At 40.6% G+C, this 19,289-nt stretch overlaps 1 protein-coding gene across 1 annotated transcript; it reads left to right on the top strand.

Annotated features, from left to right (window-relative positions):
• Positions 1–1,148: 1,148 nt before the first annotated feature.
• On the top strand, positions 1,149–18,913 carry PRPH2 (peripherin 2). Its single transcript, XM_074947133.1, has 3 exons — positions 1,149–1,729; positions 5,814–6,060; positions 18,677–18,913. The coding sequence occupies exons 1-3, from the start codon at positions 1,149–1,151 to the stop codon at positions 18,911–18,913; spliced, it is 1,065 nt and encodes a 354-aa protein (XP_074803234.1).
• The last annotated feature ends 376 nt before the right edge of the window (positions 18,914–19,289 follow it).

The following is a 19,289-nucleotide window of genomic DNA, read 5'->3' as shown; positions in this document are numbered from 1 at the left end:
AGTGAGTGCTGGAGTTGCCACAAGGATGTTATGTAAGCATGTCTTGTTGTGAGCCACCTCCCTTTCTGTTCAATCTCTGTATTAATAATTCATCCACTAAATGAAAATGGGTGAGACTCATGGAATTCCATTATGTATGTCTTAAAATGTTCTGTAGAGAGTCTCAAGGACTAAAATAGTATCTCTTATGTATTAACTAGTGATGGTGAAGCAGAGATTCCCTTCTTTATCATCTGGCCAAATTCATCGCTGGTGTAACTCCACTGAAGGCAATTATTTTTCATGCCTTCTTGACAAATCTTTCTCCTACACCTTGACCCATCATGATTAGCCAATAAACTGTTCGTGACTCAAACAAATGTTTCTGGATTTTAGGCTATGATTTATTTAGTGAGTGTATTTGATGGTTCTTTTTTCTATCTTGTCAGGGCTAGTTATAGTCTACTTTCTTTCCGGGCTTGCACAAGCTTAAATTTTTAGGTTACTGAAAATGATGCTCTTAACTGCTCCCAAAACAAAACATGTAAGCCGTCCAGGGTGAACAGAGAAGCCTATGTACTAGAATGGTGCTTCTAGCTGTAGGTACAAGTAACTCAGACTGTCATATACAAAATACTTTTCTTTGTTGACACAGCTTTTTATCTTGGACCTATATTCATCTGGTAACAAGCATCTCTTTATATCTCCAGGCTTTGACATTCTAGTACAATGTAACCTATCATATGAAGGCACAAATCCACTAAATAGTAAAATGAGGGGATTATTTCCACTGCTCATCTGTTAGCAGAGATTTCTCTAAATTGGATCAAACTGATTAAAGGTATTAGAATGACGTCTTGTAGATCCAGATCAACTTGTTTGAAATTTTGAGACTGTTTCTCTTTTGCTTGGAAGTCACCACCACAAATAGGCGTAGGTGCTATTTGCAAATTATCTCTATTAACGTGCAATTGTTAATTTGAAACGTCTGTTATTTGCTTGCTTGGGTCCTAGGTTAGGGAACTCAACATGGAAGGACTGAAAAATGGCTCACTTAAAAGTATGCCATGCAGAGCCTTTTTAAAGGCCTGAATAGTTCTTTCTAAATTTGCTCATAGTCAAGAAAAGGAGCAATACCGTGGAATCTTTCAATATCCAGTATTACAAAGATGGCACTACTAAAAGTCAAATTCAACCAGAAGAAAAGGGTAAAACTAGCTCAGGGACTATGGCTCATGAACTGGTTTTCAGTGTTCGCAGGAATCATTGTTTTTAGCATGGGATTGTTCCTCAAAATTGAGCTCCGGAAGCGAAGTGAAGTGATGGACAATTCTGAAAGCCATTTTGTGCCCAATTCTTTGATATTGATGGGTATATTATCCTGCGCCTTCAACGCTCTTGCTGGCAAAATTTGCTATGATTCTCTAGATCCAACTAAATTTGCAAAGTGGAAGCCTTTGCTGAAACCTTACCTGGTGTTATGTTTCTTTTTTAACTTCTTAATTTTTTTCATTGCTCTGATTTGCTTTCTCATGAGGGGCTCTCTGGAAACGACATTAGCATATGGGCTAAAAAATGGCATGAAGTTCTATAGGGACACTGATACCCCAGGAAGATGCTTCATGAAGAAGACAATTGACATGCTCCAAATTGAGTTCAGATGCTGTGGAAACAATGGTTTCAGAGACTGGTTTGAGATTCAGTGGATCAGCAACAGATATCTGGATTTTGGCTCCAAAGAAGTGAAAGAGTAAGTTGTTTAATGTGATTTTATATTATAGAATTATTTGATCCATCTCACACTAAAAAAATCTACATTGAAACAGAGATGGAAGTTCAGAGTTGTTATACTACTTTTGGTTAGGATGGGTTTTCTCTCCATTTATACTTTAAATCAGGAGACCAGTATTCCAAGGTCTCAAACAGATTACTATCTCCTGACAAGTTCACCCCACATTATCTGGGGCATAAAAATGTAGTATTCTGAGCTATTATCCTCTTCTATGTAGCCTTAAATATTAAAGGACCATATAAAAAAAACATCTAACGTTTTATTTGCCGTTCAACAGGCTTTCCTTTTGTATATTTAGGCTTGGAAGAACTCACTTTTTATTTATCTTTTTGATATTGATTGTTTATTGTTAAGCATTTTTATTGGTTTTAAATTTTCACAGTTGCACAAAATAGTGAGTTTAAACATTTTTAAAAAGTTAAATTTTCACAGTTGCAGAAAATTATTTGGGGGTCTCAGACAATAATTATTTAATGACAGATGTTGATTCAAAAAGTTGTCAACATCACATGTCAAAATATACAAAATAAATATCCTTAAATCAAACTCTAACATGGGTCTCAGGCAGCATTTCTTATTTGTACATTTCGATTATTATAGATGGAAATATTCCTTCATCAGCAGGTGTGTGTATAGTGAAATCAATGTTTACTGACATTTTATTGATAAAAGTATAATACTTCCAAGCCTATGTATATTTCAGCTCTTCCACGTCATAAACCCAGTTGCATAGAGCATTTCCCTGCCTTCTCCAAAAATAGAGTACATGAATAACAAAGTATTAAACTCTACCTGTTCTGAAGAGAATTTCCATTGAATAACACTGACTTACTGTTAAAAAGGACCTTGTCTTGCAGAACTGTGGGAATTGTTAGACTCTGGCATTGTATCACTACTTTATCTTTATGAAAGCCAGCTGAAGTATATTATTTCCTTTACTATTAATTCAGTTTTTTTTTAAATCAAAACTACAAGGTTGTTTATCCCTTCAGCATTTTAATTTTTACTTCCCTTAATGGGTTTATTATACTCTCTCTACCATGCTGTGCTATTAACTGTTGTCTGACCTTTGGGGTTCTGTGCTTGTCCTTTAGTACAGTACTTACAACTAGTCGGCTTTGTGTGTGGGTGCTTTAATATGTGAACAAATTGCCCCAACCGTCAGATGATATGAAATTAAAGGGAAAATACAAAGAATAAATCTACTGTATTCTTCATGAAATAGGTAACAGAACATAACCGTCAACATTATCTGTAATTCTTTAAAATATAAAACCTACGAGTATCATGTTGTATCTGACAAAACAAAAGTGAGAATATCAGAGTGAAGGTACTCAGATTTTCTTGATGCACAGAAAATGAAGCCTATAAATCCTTATGACTGGAGGAGAGAATAAGATTAAATAATTCTTAGACTTCATTCAGCTAAGTGTTTAAACTGTTTTTACAAACAGTAGTGAGTTTACCTTCACACCATTCCTATGAGAAAGGTGGATAAATTGGGAAGAATAATCCTTACTTACAGTTATGGAAACTGAGACAGATGTTAAGTGACTTGCCAAAGGATACCTGGTGAATCATTGGCAGAGCCAGGATTAGAATACAGTTCTCTGGGGTTCCCAGTGCTGCACTTCAATGGCTACAGCTCTGGTACAGGGGGCAAACCTTGAACTGGGGTAAACTGTCACAGCTCCACTGAATTCTGGTAAAAGTTACATGAGATCACTCCAAGAATCTGAAATGAGGACACAGCAATAGCCGTAATGGTGTAGTGGGTTTTTTTCCTTTTATTAATTTACTTCAGACTTTGCTGATACTTCAGACTGAATGAAAACTAAAATCAACCAGCCCTTAATGTTGTTTGCGGCTTTTCTTTTATAAAATAAATATGTCCTTGAGATCTTGGTGAACATATACGACACACTGCTGTTAAGTTCCTGTTGACCTCATATGGCTTCTGTATTTCATAGAAAGTGGAACGGATTATTGACCAGAAACACCTTAATGGCTTGGAGGTCAGTGTATAGGAAGGTCTTAATCTCCAGATCAATTCAGGCACATAAATTCCACTCTTTAAAAAAAAAAGTGCAAACAAATTAACTTGTTTTATTAAAAAAAGATGTCAGTGTGAATACCCAGCAACCTCTTTGCCAAGTTAAATATTTAAGAACAGTGGCCTACGAATTTTGATTAAAATGTTATCAATTTATAATGTTTTACTGATGCACAAAGACGACTTTCTGGTTTGAGGCATTTTTGAAAATAATTTATGTAACTGTAAATGACTGAAGTGATTTAAAAAAAAATATATTCTCACATGCACCAAGCCAGATCCCTGAGTGATCTGCTTGCTTGCTTGCCATTTTGGCTGCTTTTTAAAATCTTGAAGACACACTCAACTATTATTCTGTAGCATTTTGATCTGAGACATTATAACAAATACATTTTTATTTGTTGCTTAACGTGGGAGCACTTTGAGTTGCGGAAAACAGCCTTAGATATAAATAACTACTTGAAAACATAATGAGATGTTCACCCTGCTAGCATTATCTGAAGATTTGTGAGCTGTAACTTAATCCATCAACAACAGAAGGGCAAAGCACTGGGAGAAAACAGGATTATATTGTGTTTAAAAAATAGGGTCTTGCTCAGGAATATGAGATTCCTGGCAATTTCCTTTTGTAGATTTGCCCAACACTAAGGTGGGAAGTAGAATGAATTTTTTAAAAAAAATTCAGCTTCCCATCTGGTTGAGTCTATTGGCCCAATTCTGATCTTCAATTCAGAATTGTGTGTATTGCAGAGGACTCAGTATAGTCACAGGACGTGCATCTAGGGTGAAATCCAGGCCTCACTGACGTCAATGGCAAATCTCCTGTTGATTTCAGTGGCACCAGGATTTCACCTGCAGCATCTGATTTTTCTTTTTAAACATGATTCATGGTCTACTGAAATGAAAGGGATTCTGGGTGTTCATGTCAGTGGGAGTTAGAACAGAACCTAAGCATGCTACATTCAGAACTGGATTCTGTTTGGTATTCAGAGATATTTAGACTATGGTTTCAAAGCTTTGCACCTACAAAACCATTCATTTGTGCATGCTGCTACCCATTTGGCTGTCAGTTGACACACACACACACACACACACATTTTGCGGTCACCCTCATGGAGCACAGCTTTGAAAATATAGCCTTCACTGGCAGTTACAGGTGATCGAGGAGGAGATTTCAGGGTTTTAAAATTTCCCAAAAGGTTTTTACATACTTCGCATGTCAGAGTCTGTTTCACATGGGCACCAAATGTAAAGGTGTTAGATAAGCTGGGGATATTTGCTGGAGCTCCAGCCATCAAAGTATTTTTGCCCTTCTCAATTTTTGGTGGAAACAGGCACAGATATTTACAGTGATTGGGTGCTTTATAAATATCTAGCTGGACACACTGAGGCACAAATAATTAGATGAAATGCTTATTTTATTGAGTGCTGAATTCGAAAATGGAGTACAACAGGTCAATAGTTCCTGCACAGACTTCAAACACCCTTGTACATATCATTGCTAAAGCACACTTATTTTAAATCCTGGGTGACTTTCACTAAAATTAATTACAATACCCTGATATTGGCTATTGTCAAAGAAAAGATGATGGATTAGTGGTGGTGCTGGGTACGACAGCCCCAGTGACTGGGGTAGATCTTTATCCATGGCCATGGATGGCAGTAATCCTCTCCGATTACCTCTCATGAAATTTACCTCTGTCTTTAACATTGTTTAATTTCCCATATTATTGGAGATGGAACGTTGCTATTTCAACAAAGATGATGCCTAGGTCTACAGAGAGGAAAAGCAGGTGCAGGCTTTTCATGGTAAGTGTACATGAGTGTATATATGGAGGACACAGACAGGATCTTTAGAAAGTGCATGATCATAAAACACTTGGGAAACTATTTTGCCTTTGGTTCCCCCTTTCTCATGTATTCAAATTCTCACTCAGCTGAATATTATCTATGTATTTACACTTTCTTCTGCCCTTTGCCCATTCATAGTCGAATTAAAAGCAATGTGGATGGAAGGTACTTGGTTGACGGAGTTCCCTTCAGTTGCTGCAATCCTAGTTCCCCAAGACCCTGCATCCAGTACCAAGTCACTAACAACTCAGCTCACTACAGCTACGACTACCAAACAGAGGAGCTCAACCTGTGGAACCGCGGCTGCAGGGAGGCACTTCTGCTCTACTACAGCAGCATGATGAGCTCCATGGGCGGTGTTGTCCTCTTTGTCTGGCTTTTTGAGGTAACATGCTGACATGGCAGTTTCTCCATCTATGTCTGTTTGACTAGAATAGTGATTGTAGAAACAGTCGGTGTTGTTATCCATTGAAAAATGTACTTCTCATTTAACATAGCTATTTAAAATAAATAATCCACCAATCTATGGATGGCAAATCTAAAACAATAGCTAATGCTTGTTTTGTGGCCTACAATATTTTGTGCTGTGCATCAGAATTAGTCAGCTAACAGAGGAACAGGTTAATTTATAAAACCAGCCCCTCTTCCCAGAGTTGTACTGAGATATCATGGACAAATAGAAAGAAAAAAGGTACCAGATTTCATTTCTGTTTCAATACAAAATAATGAGAGAGAGAGAGAGAGAGAGAAAGAGAGAGTGTGTCACAGACAACTGAGAGTCAAAAATATTAAACCCATAAGTCAAAAATGGCTAGTGTATTTTGGAGCAGAAAGTGAAAATAAAATTCAGTGAAGAGATCAAGCCATCCCTAACATTTGGATCTGGAGCCAGATTCAGTGTCCAAACACAACAAGGTTCAGTGGTGTTCAGATCCAGGATTTTTGTTTAGGCCTCCTGACTGATTCTATCAAACTACTTGAGCACAGATGATAGGTTAGTTGAACTGGCTAAATGTAGAACAGGAATTCATTTCCATTCTGCTTCTAAAAATCATAGTATGTATTATTGTCTAAAAACAGCACATTGCAATTATTACTGGACACCATTCCTGGTAGTGGAGTTTTGTTTTTAAGCTACATTCTGTACAGTGCGAGGAAGACGTTTTCTGCATTTGGGTGAATGCCAGCTAACTGGCTATGGTAGTTAGTGAATACTGAATGTGAATGGAGTCAGAGCATCGGCTGGAACTGGCTGGAGTTGGTATGAGGGAGCAGGTACGGAGCCTGCCAGGATAGCAGGAGGGAGCCAGGTCAGCAGGGAAGGGTGCAGTTCAGGTTGGGAAATATGCGGAAGCATACTCTGCAGTATACCTAAAATGGCTGCTGCCAGTAGGGAGCAGCCATTTTAAATATTTCATTCTGATGCGGAGTTACTTTAAGTTTAAATAAATACAAATCAAAGACTTATTACAGCCCTAATATAAAGTGGTGGTGTGCTGTCTGCATATATTTTACTTCCTCTCTAAAAGGATAAATTTGCTTTTTATTGGCAAATACAATTGAAACCTTCAATTTCCTCCCTACCTCTAAAAATCATTGCATACCCAAAGGAAAAAGCAGAACATGCAGTGTTTGTTTTTTTAAAAAATGAACAATCCCCACCCATCGCTGACATTGATGCTTCTTGTAAAAAGATATAATATGGGGGGAAATCAGCCAGCATCTTTATGGAAAATCAAAACCAAGAGACATTACAAACAGGGGAATGGAAATACATTTCTTATTTGTACTGATATATATGAAAAAAGGCAATGAATTACAGGATGGAGGAGCAGACCATATGGTAATGCTAATCAAATGTAAATTAAATCATGAATCAGGCCCCAGAAATATTGAAATCGACAGAAATCATTAAATGAAAAAAAAAATTATTTGCTTTTTAGTTTCCAGACCTTCAGGGTGCAGCCAGGTCACATTTGCAAGCTTTTCTCTGTAGGAATAAGGAGTGGAATTTTTTTCTTTCATTTTTTCAATGAAAGGTGTGATTTTCATACAATCAGAGAATGCCAGGAACTGGGGCTCCTGAAAAACACCAAACAGCATGAGACTCATAATACAACCATGAGCAATGGCAATACTGAGCTACATTTATTGTTTTAAGATGGGACACCTCATATGTGGCTGGCCTGATGTTGTAGTGTCAGAGCAGGGGATCCAGATCTGGGTCTTGAGCTCCCTCTGCTACCAAGAACAGGATGCTATGGAAGAACTCAGTCCCTGTCTAACCAGATGAAGAATCACATTTATGATCGTCTCCTTGCTTAGCAAAGGGAAGGCTACCATTACATGGGGTCCTTGAAAGAAGTCAATCTAGGAAACAAACAATCACCAATTTATACAATAATATTACAGTTCTTTCTTTAGATTCATGTCAGTATTAAATAAGGAGAAGACTATTCTATACTGGGTAATATTACTAAAGGGACACTGACCCCTTGGCTTAGGTGAGAATTCAGCCTACCTCCAAACTGAAATCAGAAATTATCCTTCAAATTCTAAATAAGAACAGTCATGCTGGGTCAGACCAACAGTCCATCTAGCCCAGTATCCTGTCTGACAGTAGCCCATGCCAGATGCTTCAGAGGAAATCAACAGATCAGGGCAATTATTGGGTGAGTCATCCTCTGTCATCCAGTCCCAGCTTCTGGCAAGTCAGAGGATTCAGTATACCCAAAGCATGTGGTAGCATCGCTGACCAACTTGGCTAATAACCATTGATGGACCTATCCTCCATGAATGTATCTAATTCTTTCTGAACCAGTTTTGGCCTTTGCAACATCCCACAGCAATGAGTTCCACAGGTTGGCTGCGTGTTATATGAAGTACTTTTGTCTGTTTTTTTTAAATATGCAGCCTATTAACTTCATTGGGTGCCCTTAGTTCTTGTGTTATGTGAAGGGGTAAATAACATTTCCCTACTCACTTTCTCCACACTATTCATAATTTTATAGACCTCTCATATCCCCCTCCCTTAGATGTCTCTTTTCTAAACTGAACAGTGCCAATCTCTTTATTCTCCCCTCTTATGTAAGCTGTTCTATACCCCTAATCATTTTCATTGCCCTTCTCTGCACCTTTCCCAATTCTACTATATCTTTTTGGAGATGGAGCAACCAGAACTACAAACAGTATTCAAGATGCGGGCATACCATAGATGTATATAGTGGCATTAGGATAGGTTTTGTCTTATCTATCCCTTTTCTAATGGTTCCTAACATTGTAAAGCTTTTGTGACTGCTGCTGCACATTCAGCAGAGAATGTTTTCAGAGAATTAACCACGGTGACGCCAAGATCCCCCTTTTTTTATTTTAGTTAATTTAGCTAATTTAGACCCCATCATTTTGTATGTATAATTGGGATTATGTTTTCCAATATGCACTTAACATTGAATGTCATCTGCCATTTTGTCACCCAGTTTAATGAGATCCCTTTGTAACTCTTCACAGTCAGCTTTGGACTTAACTATGTTGAATAAGTTTCTATCATCAGCAAACCTTGCCATCTCACTGTTCACCCCCTTTTCCAGATCATTTATGAATGTCACACAGTATAGATCCCTGGGGAACTCTGCTATTTACCTCTCTTCTATGGGGAAAACGGATCATATATTCCTACCCTTTATTTCCTGTCTTTTAACCAGTTTCTGATCCATGAGAGGACCTTCCCTCTTATCCTGTGACTGTTTAGATTGCTTAAGAACTGTTGGGAAGGGACCTTGTCAAAGGCTTTTGGAAAGTGCAAGTACACTATATCAACTGGATCACCATTGTCCACATGTTTGTTGACACCCTCAAAGAATTGTAATAGATTGGTGAGGCATGAGTTCCCTTTACAAAAGCCATTTCTCTCATTTTATTTTCATCTACGCTGGGTGGCTGAGAAGCCAAATAAAAACACCACCATAGCTTCCCGATTTTGCTTTGTATCTGGAAACAGTGAGAGTTCAAACTAGCTGCACTGCAACAGCACCTAACTAGTAAGCACCATGCCATGTTTTCAGAGCTGTGTGTATTCCCTCCGATTGTATCAGTGATACTGGTACGCAGAGAGAGAAATAAAGAGCAAAGAGGCATTGACTCCATCTGTCTTTAGAACCATTAGCAAGTACTGTAAAGACCATTTCATTTCAAGCTTCTATGGGAAACATTAGAAGCAAACAGTGAATAAATTGTTAAGTATTAAAGCTCCTCTGTTTGTTTATAAAAATGTGACACGCCATATCCTCTGGGAACATTTAGACTCTACATAACTGACCGTCTTCAATGTAACAAAAAAAGTTCAAACCACCTTCTGGCTAATCTGCTTCAGGATAAATCCCAGGTAAACAGATGGGCTTTACCTCTGAAGGTCAACTAATGCAAACTCTGGTGACTTTTCCTACCTGTTTTAACCAGTCCAGAGAGCAATTTCCAGACCTAAGGACTGTCCAGGGAATGCAAACTGAAGATTACCAGCAGAGGAGGCTCAACTGGTAGCTAAGACTCTCAGAAAACATTGTATAAAACAGATATACATGGATCTCAGCTGTCACAATGGCTCAGAGTGAGAGGTGGGTTCTTAGGTAGGCCTCATGAGTGGTGTAAGAGTAAACCCAACACTTAGAATTGGACCCTGAACCAAGTAGGAGGCAAATGGAGACTTTGAAACATGCAGGATGTGCTCTGGATGACTCAGCCTGAAAAGCAAACATGCAGCTGCATTCAACACTTGATGAAGCCTCCTAGTGACTTTTAAAGGTAGCCATATATGCAACATGTTCCAGAAGTCTAACAGGTAGGTAACATAGGCATGGATCATTGAAGGGACGTCTATGGCAGTGAAAGGAGGTCTGTTATCCCAATAAATTGGTAAAAGAGCTAGGGGTAAGCCAGAGGTCTAAAATGACCCCATTGACTAAAGTTGAGCTGACTCCTTCAGTAGAACAAGCAGTCACCATTAGCCCATCATGAGATCCATGTGACACTTCCCCTGCCCACCAGCATACCTATCTCATCTGAATTGATCCTCAGCCAGCTGAGTATGCCTTCTAGCTCAGTCAACCTCTGCGAGAAAGAAGAGACCCCACACCGTTGGCGTTAAAGAAGATTTAAAGCTAAATGTTGTCATTATACTGATGGCATTGCAGCCAAGACCATCCCCACCTCCTCACAGAGCAATCTCACATGTATGTTGACCAGATGAAAGAGTCAGTGATTAACAACTCAGAACTTTAAAAAAGGGAAGAACACGAAAACCAGTCAAGGGATGGCTTTAGGCATCCCCCCAAGATCCTGCAGCAAGTCAACAATGCTTCACTATTCACTATTCAAAGGTGCTAATAAAACTAATATTTATCACAAATGTTTACTGATCTCCTCTTGGCAATGGACAATCAATGAAACCAATGAAGCTTTCAGACCACAACTATCACTACTTCTCTGATGGACTGTAATTAGCCAAGGATCTACAGCTGAAATGCATACCAGTGAGGCACCAAAAAGGGTATTTTTGAAGTTGAGACTCTACTCCAGTTACATTGATTTTGCTGATAACATGAACATTTCATTGGCATGGAGATATGAAGGTAGGTTTCTTGTAACTGGAGTACGTTGAGAGGGCTCTGCATAATCACATTTACGGGCACTGTGTGTGTCACCTTGCGGTAAAACCGTATTCTTGGTGACACTGCTAGAAGGGTCTTGCATCTCCTTCCCCTCCCCTCTGCATCACCAACATTCTGGGGCTACATAGGGAGGGGAGTGCACTCGCCACTTTCCACCGCAAAGCTAGAGACACTCAACAACAAAGACTCTGACAGAGAGGGGAAGGGTGAGAGAAGTGTGAATATGCAGAGCCCTCGATGAACTCCAGTTACAAATAAGTAACTTTAATTTCTTCCAGTGGCTCTGCATAGTCCCACTTACGGGACAGACTGATAAGCAGTACTTGAAACTAACTTGGAGGTGGGAACAGGATCCTAATTCAATAGACTGAAGCATTGCCTTGCCAAATCCAGCATCCATCCTAGAGGCCAAGTCCAAAGCATAGTGTTTAGTGAAAATGTGCACCACAGTCCCTCTTGCAGCTCTGCAAATTTCAGCAACTGGCACCTGCCTAAGAGAAGTGAAGAAGTAGCCACAGCTCTAGTGGAATGCAGTGGAATTGAAGTAGATGCAGGAACTTTTGCTAGTAATAGTCAGTAACACATGATCGATCTGTGAAGGAACTGTATAACCCACATGGTGTTCCGCATAAGACAGACAAACTAGATGATTTACAAAAACTTTTAGTTCTATCTTAGTAGTAAAAAAGGGCCCTTCTGGCATCTAAAGTGTGTAGGACAGATTCCTCCGATTGGAATGCAGTTTAAGGGAAAATGGCAAATTTAGTGTCGGATGTTGAAATCAGACACCACCTCAGGAAAGCACCTAGGATCAGATCTGAGAATTACCTGGGCCTTATGAAAAGAAGTGAAAGGCGGATCAGCCATTAGGACATTCAATTCACTCCCTCTCCTGTCCACCATAATAGCAATAATGAAAACTGTTTTGATAGATAAATAATAGGCAGAACATTCAGCCAAGGGTTCAAAGGGTGATTTCATCAGCATGGCCAACACCAAATTGAGATCTCAAAAGGGACAGGCTCTCTAAGAGGGGAATACAAAGTTGATAAACTTTTTGACCAAACAATCAATAAACAGCAATCTGCCATTAACTAAAGTGTGACACTCTCAGATGAATGCCCAGTGAACTTTTAATGCTGTGTTAGATAACCCTTGAGATTTTAAATACATTCAGTATTCCAGGACATAAAAAATAGAAACAGATACATGGGAATCAGGTTTTCCCATCATCCAGGCCTGATATTTGATCCACTTTAAGCAGAAACAGCTTCTAGTAGATAATTTTCTAGAGTTAATTAGTATGTCCTGCACAAAGAACATGATTGCTCAAGAGCAGAGTCAAGGCCTGACCACCCACCATCAGGTGAAGAGACTGTGGGTCCAGGTGAAAGATCTTGCTCTCCTGCTGAGACAGTAGCTTGGAAACAGAAGATTCATAAGGACTCTGCCAGACCGTTTCAGAAGATCAGTAAACTATTGTTGACATGTCCAAGACAGGGACATGAGAATCATCCTTGACCTGCCCTGATGTTGGTTTCTCACTAACTGGATCAATTGAAGGGGCGGGGGGGGGGGGGGAGGGAGGCAAATATCAAACCCTTCCCCCAGTACAGAAGGAAAGCATCTGACAGGGATAGACTGTCCCTGTCCATTCTGGAACAGAAGAGGTGACACTTTGTGGGACCTCGTTGCAAATAGGTCCACCTCTGGTCAACCCCAGCTGGGGAATATAGTCTGAACCAACTGATCCTTTAGGGACCATTCATGCATCTCAGAGCTGTCTCTGCTGAGATGATCTGTGACTACATTGGTTTTTCCAAGCTAATTTAGGGCCACAAGATAGCCATAGTGACTGATACACCAATCCCAGAGACCTACTCTGCACACAGGAGAACAGAATGAGCAGCCCCTGCTTGTTGATGTAATACCTTGCCAATATATTGTCTGTCACCACCTGTACAACTCTCCCCTGTAGGTGAGGAAGGAATAACCTGACAGGCCAGATGAACAGATCTCGATTCCAACTTGTTTATGTGCAGGGCTCTCTCCCAATACGAGTGCCCTCGAACTGTCAAATGCATCCCCCCAATCCTTGTTTGACACATCTGAAGTTACCATCCGAGATGGATCCGGGGGATTGAACCTCTGAGCACATTCACTCTGACTGACCACTATTCTAGGGAGACTAACATTCTGGGGCATAGTGCGACATGAAGGCTTGGTCTGTAGACCTGAGACATCCAGTGCGGCATAGGTCTGATTCTCAGACATGCAAATAGAGTCACATAATTAGTGGCTGCCATCAGACCCCCGGAGACCCCAAAAGAATTTTACTCTGAGTGAAACACTGTTGAATTTTTAATAGATATGGCTCATCTTGAGAAATCTGACCTCTGCTAGGAAGGCTCTCTCCCCCACAGAGTCCAGTATGGACCCTACAAAGAGAATCCTTTGTGTAGGACAGGAATTGACTTTGCACAGTTGAGAAGAAGCCTGGAGGTCTGAAAAGAGATTGGTCTTTGCGCACACTGGCCTTCAGTAGACAATTGTCCAAACAGACGTAAACAAAAATACCCTGATTTCTCAGGTGAATCACTGCCAGAGACAGGCACTTTGTAAAAACTCAGGTGATGTGGAGAGACCAAATGAGAGCACCCTGTACTGAAAATGGCATTCATCCAGCATAAATTGAAGGTACTTTCGATGATTGTGACAAATCTATTTACAAAAATATGCATCCTTTAAATCAAGAGTCGCAAACCAATCCATGACTGACAGCAAAGGTACTATGGAACCAAAACTTCCAAATGTACTTATTCAGGTCCCTTAGGTCTAGAGATTTTGTCTGATACATCATTTCTCCGCACCAGAAAGTAACAGCAGTAAAAGCCCCGACTCCTCTGGCATTTGGGGGACCTCCTCAACTGTTCCTATCCGTAGCAACTTATCTAATTCTGCAAGAACAACAGTCCCATGAGAGGGGTCCCTGAAGAGTGAGGGGTAGGGTGAATTGGGGAGAGGCCATTTCTGGGGAGAGCTACAATCTCTAGTACCCATAAATCCTATGTAACTTGCCTTGATGTATTGATAATGCAGAGCTAGTCTGTCTCCAGAGAAAGGGGTTGGTTGGTCCTGATTTGCTGCTTCTTGACTCCTGATCATCTCATCAAAAACGACACTTGTTGTTCTGCCACAAAGACTCTAATGAGGAAGCAGGTTGTTTAGATTTAAACTTTGGCTTCAAAGACCTTTTTCCATGTTGACTCTGGAAGGCGGAAGGCTGCTGGTATTGACGACATCTCTGAGTGGATGAAAAGTAAGACGAAGACTGGGGAGTACTGTCGCTAGTACCAGAAAGGACTAGAAGGCCTCCTCATAACAGAGGGAATCTACCTAGAAACTGGGCCGTCTGTCTCATGTCCTTTAGTTTTTTCCAGCAGGCCTTTTGCCTTTTCATCACTGAAAAGATCCTCCGTTTTCAAAGGAGAGTTCCTCCAGCTTACGCTTAGTATCTAGAGTTAGGGAGGATGAAAAAAACCAAGCATGCCTCCTCATGGTTACAGCAGACACCAATGCCCTGGCAGCAGAGTCTGAAGCATCAAAAGAGACCCCCACGGAATGCTTGGCTACATTTCCAACCTTCTTCTGTTGTCAGGTAAGTCTTGTAAAAACAATGTGAGCTTCTGCCATCAATGGAATTGGTAGCAAGCCATGACCACCTGAGAATTCACCGTCAATGAAAAGAACACCTTTCGCCTCAACCGATCAATCTTTTCCCTTCCTTGCCAGCTGGGGGGGAGACCACTGGCCTCAGGACTGCCAGTCTCCCCAACAGCTAGAGTAGGGGGAACATGCCTACAGGAGGCAGACCAAAGAGTGATACAAAATGACCCAAAGATCTCTGCGTTCTTCCCGTTTTCCTCCTGTTCTGGATCAGAGATAGAATGTACTGGGGATAACAATGGATCCAGAGAGATGTATGGAGATCCAGCTTTGTGGGGACCTCGTAGGCGTAGTAGGGGGAGGAAGGATAGGATGTTTTGCGAACAGGCAAATGACACCTTCTGGCCTCTTCTTCGTAACAGGAGATGAGGAAGACGATCTTGGAACCGGTGAAACATGCCTCCTTTTAGAGCACAAGTGACACTGAAGAGAGGAGTGGGGAGTGCAAGAGTGTTCTAGCTGATGTTGCTAAAAGAAGGTTCTAACACAAGGCACCACATGGTGAGACAGCCCATAAGTGGGAATACGCAGACACACTTGAAGAACTAACCGTTCTGTTCAGCACCTTGATACAATATTAATGGGTGCTATACAAAAACTTCTCTATGGTAGATAATTTACCAAACAGTTCAGTTTAACAAGAAACAGATCATTGATCTGTGCTCTCATACAGGACATACAAGTTCACTTTTCAACCATTAACCACTGGCTCCCGAGACAGTCAGAAGCTGGAACTGTGGTGGAAAAGGTGGGCTGAGCCACTGGAGGAGATGCGCATTGCATTGCTCTTTAATAAGTCACTCTCAGTCCATATCAGAGGTGTGTTTTGGGGCTCAGAATTTTATTACCAGAGTTTTAAAACCACAAAGTGAGACCTTGTTAGAAAAGGGAGTCTTAAATTGAGAGATGTAATAAGGAACCTTGTCTGAAACTGTTTCAGCTACACTAGCTGCCAAAACCATATCAAAACAATTCAGAGCAGTTGAGAACTACATGCACTATAAAATGGTGGGAACGCTTATGAGCCAGCCATAAAAGAACTTCTGCTCATGAGCAATGGAGTAGCACAGTGAAAATTACTTGCTGTACAGTTATATGAAGACTACATTTTGGGTCCACTCTTGTAAACCTTTACTCACAGCAGTAAATCATTGATGGCAATGGCACTAATTTCATGAGTAAGGGTGGCAGGATTGGGTCCAAAATTGGAAGGATTGACCTCAAGATTGACAGAAATCAGTTAACGTCCAAGAGTTATTTGTGAAAATTAATGTTCACTTTGATCTTGGTATAAAATGGTGTCAGTTGCTAAAGTTTTTATTTTGTGAATTCATGAGAAAATACTCAGTGCTTTCCAGGAGCAGGTTCTGGAAGCATTTGTAGCGGACAATGACATGCGTCTTTTTTTGTTGTATGGTCCCATTCTAAAGAGGAGATGAAAGGCACTTGATAGTACATAGCCAACTTTCTTTCCAGCTGCTCTTGGGGAGATATGTGGAGTAGCTAGGGAAGTCTGTGTTAGATTTTTTCCCCCCCCTTTCTGTTCTTGAGTAAGAGAAGACAAAATTGCCTGCAGCATTTGTAGGGTGGAATTGAGGGGTAACCAAAAGTAGTCTTATTTAACTAGGGATCTGGAGACAGTGTTCAACCATAACCCTGATGTTAGGGATGGTTAAAATCAGACGTAGTCTTACCGACACTCCAGATCTTGGCACCCCAATCTTTATTGTTGTCCAAAATCTGGATCTGAACTTTGCAACTGATCCTAAGGGGCTGAACCAAATCACAGATCTGCATCACTCCCATCACATAAATTTGGATTGAAGTTTTGCAACTTGCCCCTATCCCTAGTTAAAGTGTCTCTTAATGAATACTAATATTTACACATTAATGACTCCTTTCATCATAAAAATCTCAAAGTACCTTACCACTATCAATTAAGTCACAACTGTGCTGTAGACAGAGAGCAATCACTTCAATGAAACATGGCCATTAGGATTTAATGTGTTAACAGCCTATAGTAACACAACACAACTGTTTAGGATAAGAAAAGTGAGGTGGGATACTGTACGGGGTTGAAACGGCAGGGGAATTTAGGAAGACAATGCAGTTACTACGGTTGGAATTTCGGCAGGATAACGGGGCTAACACTCTACTCTTATCGAACAAATGCCACGAGATTATTAATAAGTGGACTAGACCTTGTTTCTGAATTAACCCTATTGCGCTCTCTTCCTGTTTTTAGCCTACCTGCTCTTCTATTATGCTGCATAAAGTTGGCTCTTCTAGAGGCAGTGCTTCCTTCCTCTCACTAGTGTCTCTCAGTCAGCTCAGTCTTCTCCATAAATACAGCACAGCAGGGAGCTGAGAGGTTCAGAACAGCGTTAGGAGACAGAAGAACTCTTAAAAACAAAAGGTTCCCATACGGCATCTTATTCTCCGAAGTCAGAGTTGAGGCCTAATGGGTTCCTCCGTGAGTGTCAGTGGTGTTAAACCACCCTAACACCATAGAAAATATATGATGGAGGTTTCTGGAACTGGTAAATATTTTACCCAAATAATTTTTTTTTCAGATTTAAACAGTGACAAATACACTGGTGTTGCTTCTTGTGTTGCCTTTATCTTTTTAAATATAAAAAGAAAACAGAACTACAAATGAATTAGCTGATGGTCCACACACTAAACTGACTAGGGTCCTGGACCTCATGACCAGGTTTTTGTTCAGGACAATCTCCTTGATCATATTAAGATATGTGCCAAAGACAGTAAGTCAGCATGAAAATGAGTTTATGTTTAGTTAAAATAGACTGAAGGTACTAAAGCTGATGTTGCTCAAAGTTTTATTAAGGTCGAGTGCAGAGACATGGGACTTGCCATTCAAATGCCTTTGGAAAGGCTATACTCCACAGAGCAGCAGCGTCTGATGAGATGGAGAGTCACTTTTACAACAAGCTGAGTCAGAGGCACACAAAAAATCACCATTGGGCAGCAGTCTGACGTGTTGTAATACCTACTTCTTGACTTTGTGGGTATTCCCTCAGCAAGATTCCATGTCACCACCATCCGTGAGCCAAATATCAGAAATCATGGATGAGAGCACATCACCTGGTGGTTATTTTGTGGTTCCTCCCTCATTCCAGACAACATAATTTCTCCTTTCTACTCCCCCATTCTCTTGCCTTGCTCCTTGGGGTCTTTACTCCTCCTCCCACTCCTTGCTACGCCATCCTGCCTCCCGCTTCTGACCCTTTGGGGGAAAGGGAATCTCTCCACTTTCTTCTTCCTCCTAGCTACTCAAAAGAAGGGAGAGTTCAGGCAACTCACTTAATCTTGGGGGAATCTCATACCACTGCTCTGGGTTGCACAGCCTTTTTGAGCCTGTCAGAGAGCATTCCTGTGCCTGGCACTGCACTGCAATCACCTGAGATGCAGGTAGAGAAAATGGAGTGCTGCTCAGACCTGCAGAGGCTCATATACCACCAGCAGGGCTCGAGTCAACTTACAGGTTGAGTATTACTTCTGTGGTGCTAGAGGGTGAAGCTATTCAGCTGTGCACATGTGTAGAAGGGGTTTACTGCATTTCATTGCCCTTTTCCAATGCATTCTACGCAGGTGTCTGTGATGGTTGGTTTGCGTCTTTTGCAAACTGCTCTGGAAAGCATCGCCAATCCTGAGGATCCTGAATGTGAAAGCGAGGGGTGGCTGCTGGAGCAGAGCCTGACAGACACTTTCAAATCCGCATTAGAAAGTTTGAAAAAGATTGGTAAGTTCAATCAAGTGGATGCAGGTGCTGAAGCGGCTGAAGGCGAGGAAGGTGGAAAGACTCCAGCCATCTCAACAGTCAGTTGAGCTTCTCGACGGAGGTGGACTTTATCAAAGAAAAATGAAAAAACTGAGAAATGTGAATACGTACTTTAGAAAAATGTATAAACCATCACAAGTATACATTTCTACATACTTTTTTATATGTGGGGTATGCTATATAGTGCACTTTGGGATAATATATTTACCTATGTTCATAGTGAGTGCAATGGTCTCCATAACTTCTTTGGGAAATGACCAGAATTAGGGCTTTAAGGCTCCATGCTCACTTGTTCGGGACAGTTGGGTCTACACATATCTGCATGATAGTTAGACTTCAAAAGATTTTTTTTTTTAAAAATTGGCTGACATCACTTTGTGATCCTTTCCATATTTTTTTTTTTTTTGGTAATGTAAAAAGGGC

Source organism: Natator depressus, chromosome 3 (genome assembly GCF_965152275.1).
Source record: "Natator depressus isolate rNatDep1 chromosome 3, rNatDep2.hap1, whole genome shotgun sequence".
Classification (NCBI taxonomy): Eukaryota; Metazoa; Chordata; order Testudines; family Cheloniidae; genus Natator; species Natator depressus.
The sequence above is the reverse complement of the archived record's forward strand: the minus strand, read 5'-3'. Positions and strand labels throughout refer to the sequence as shown.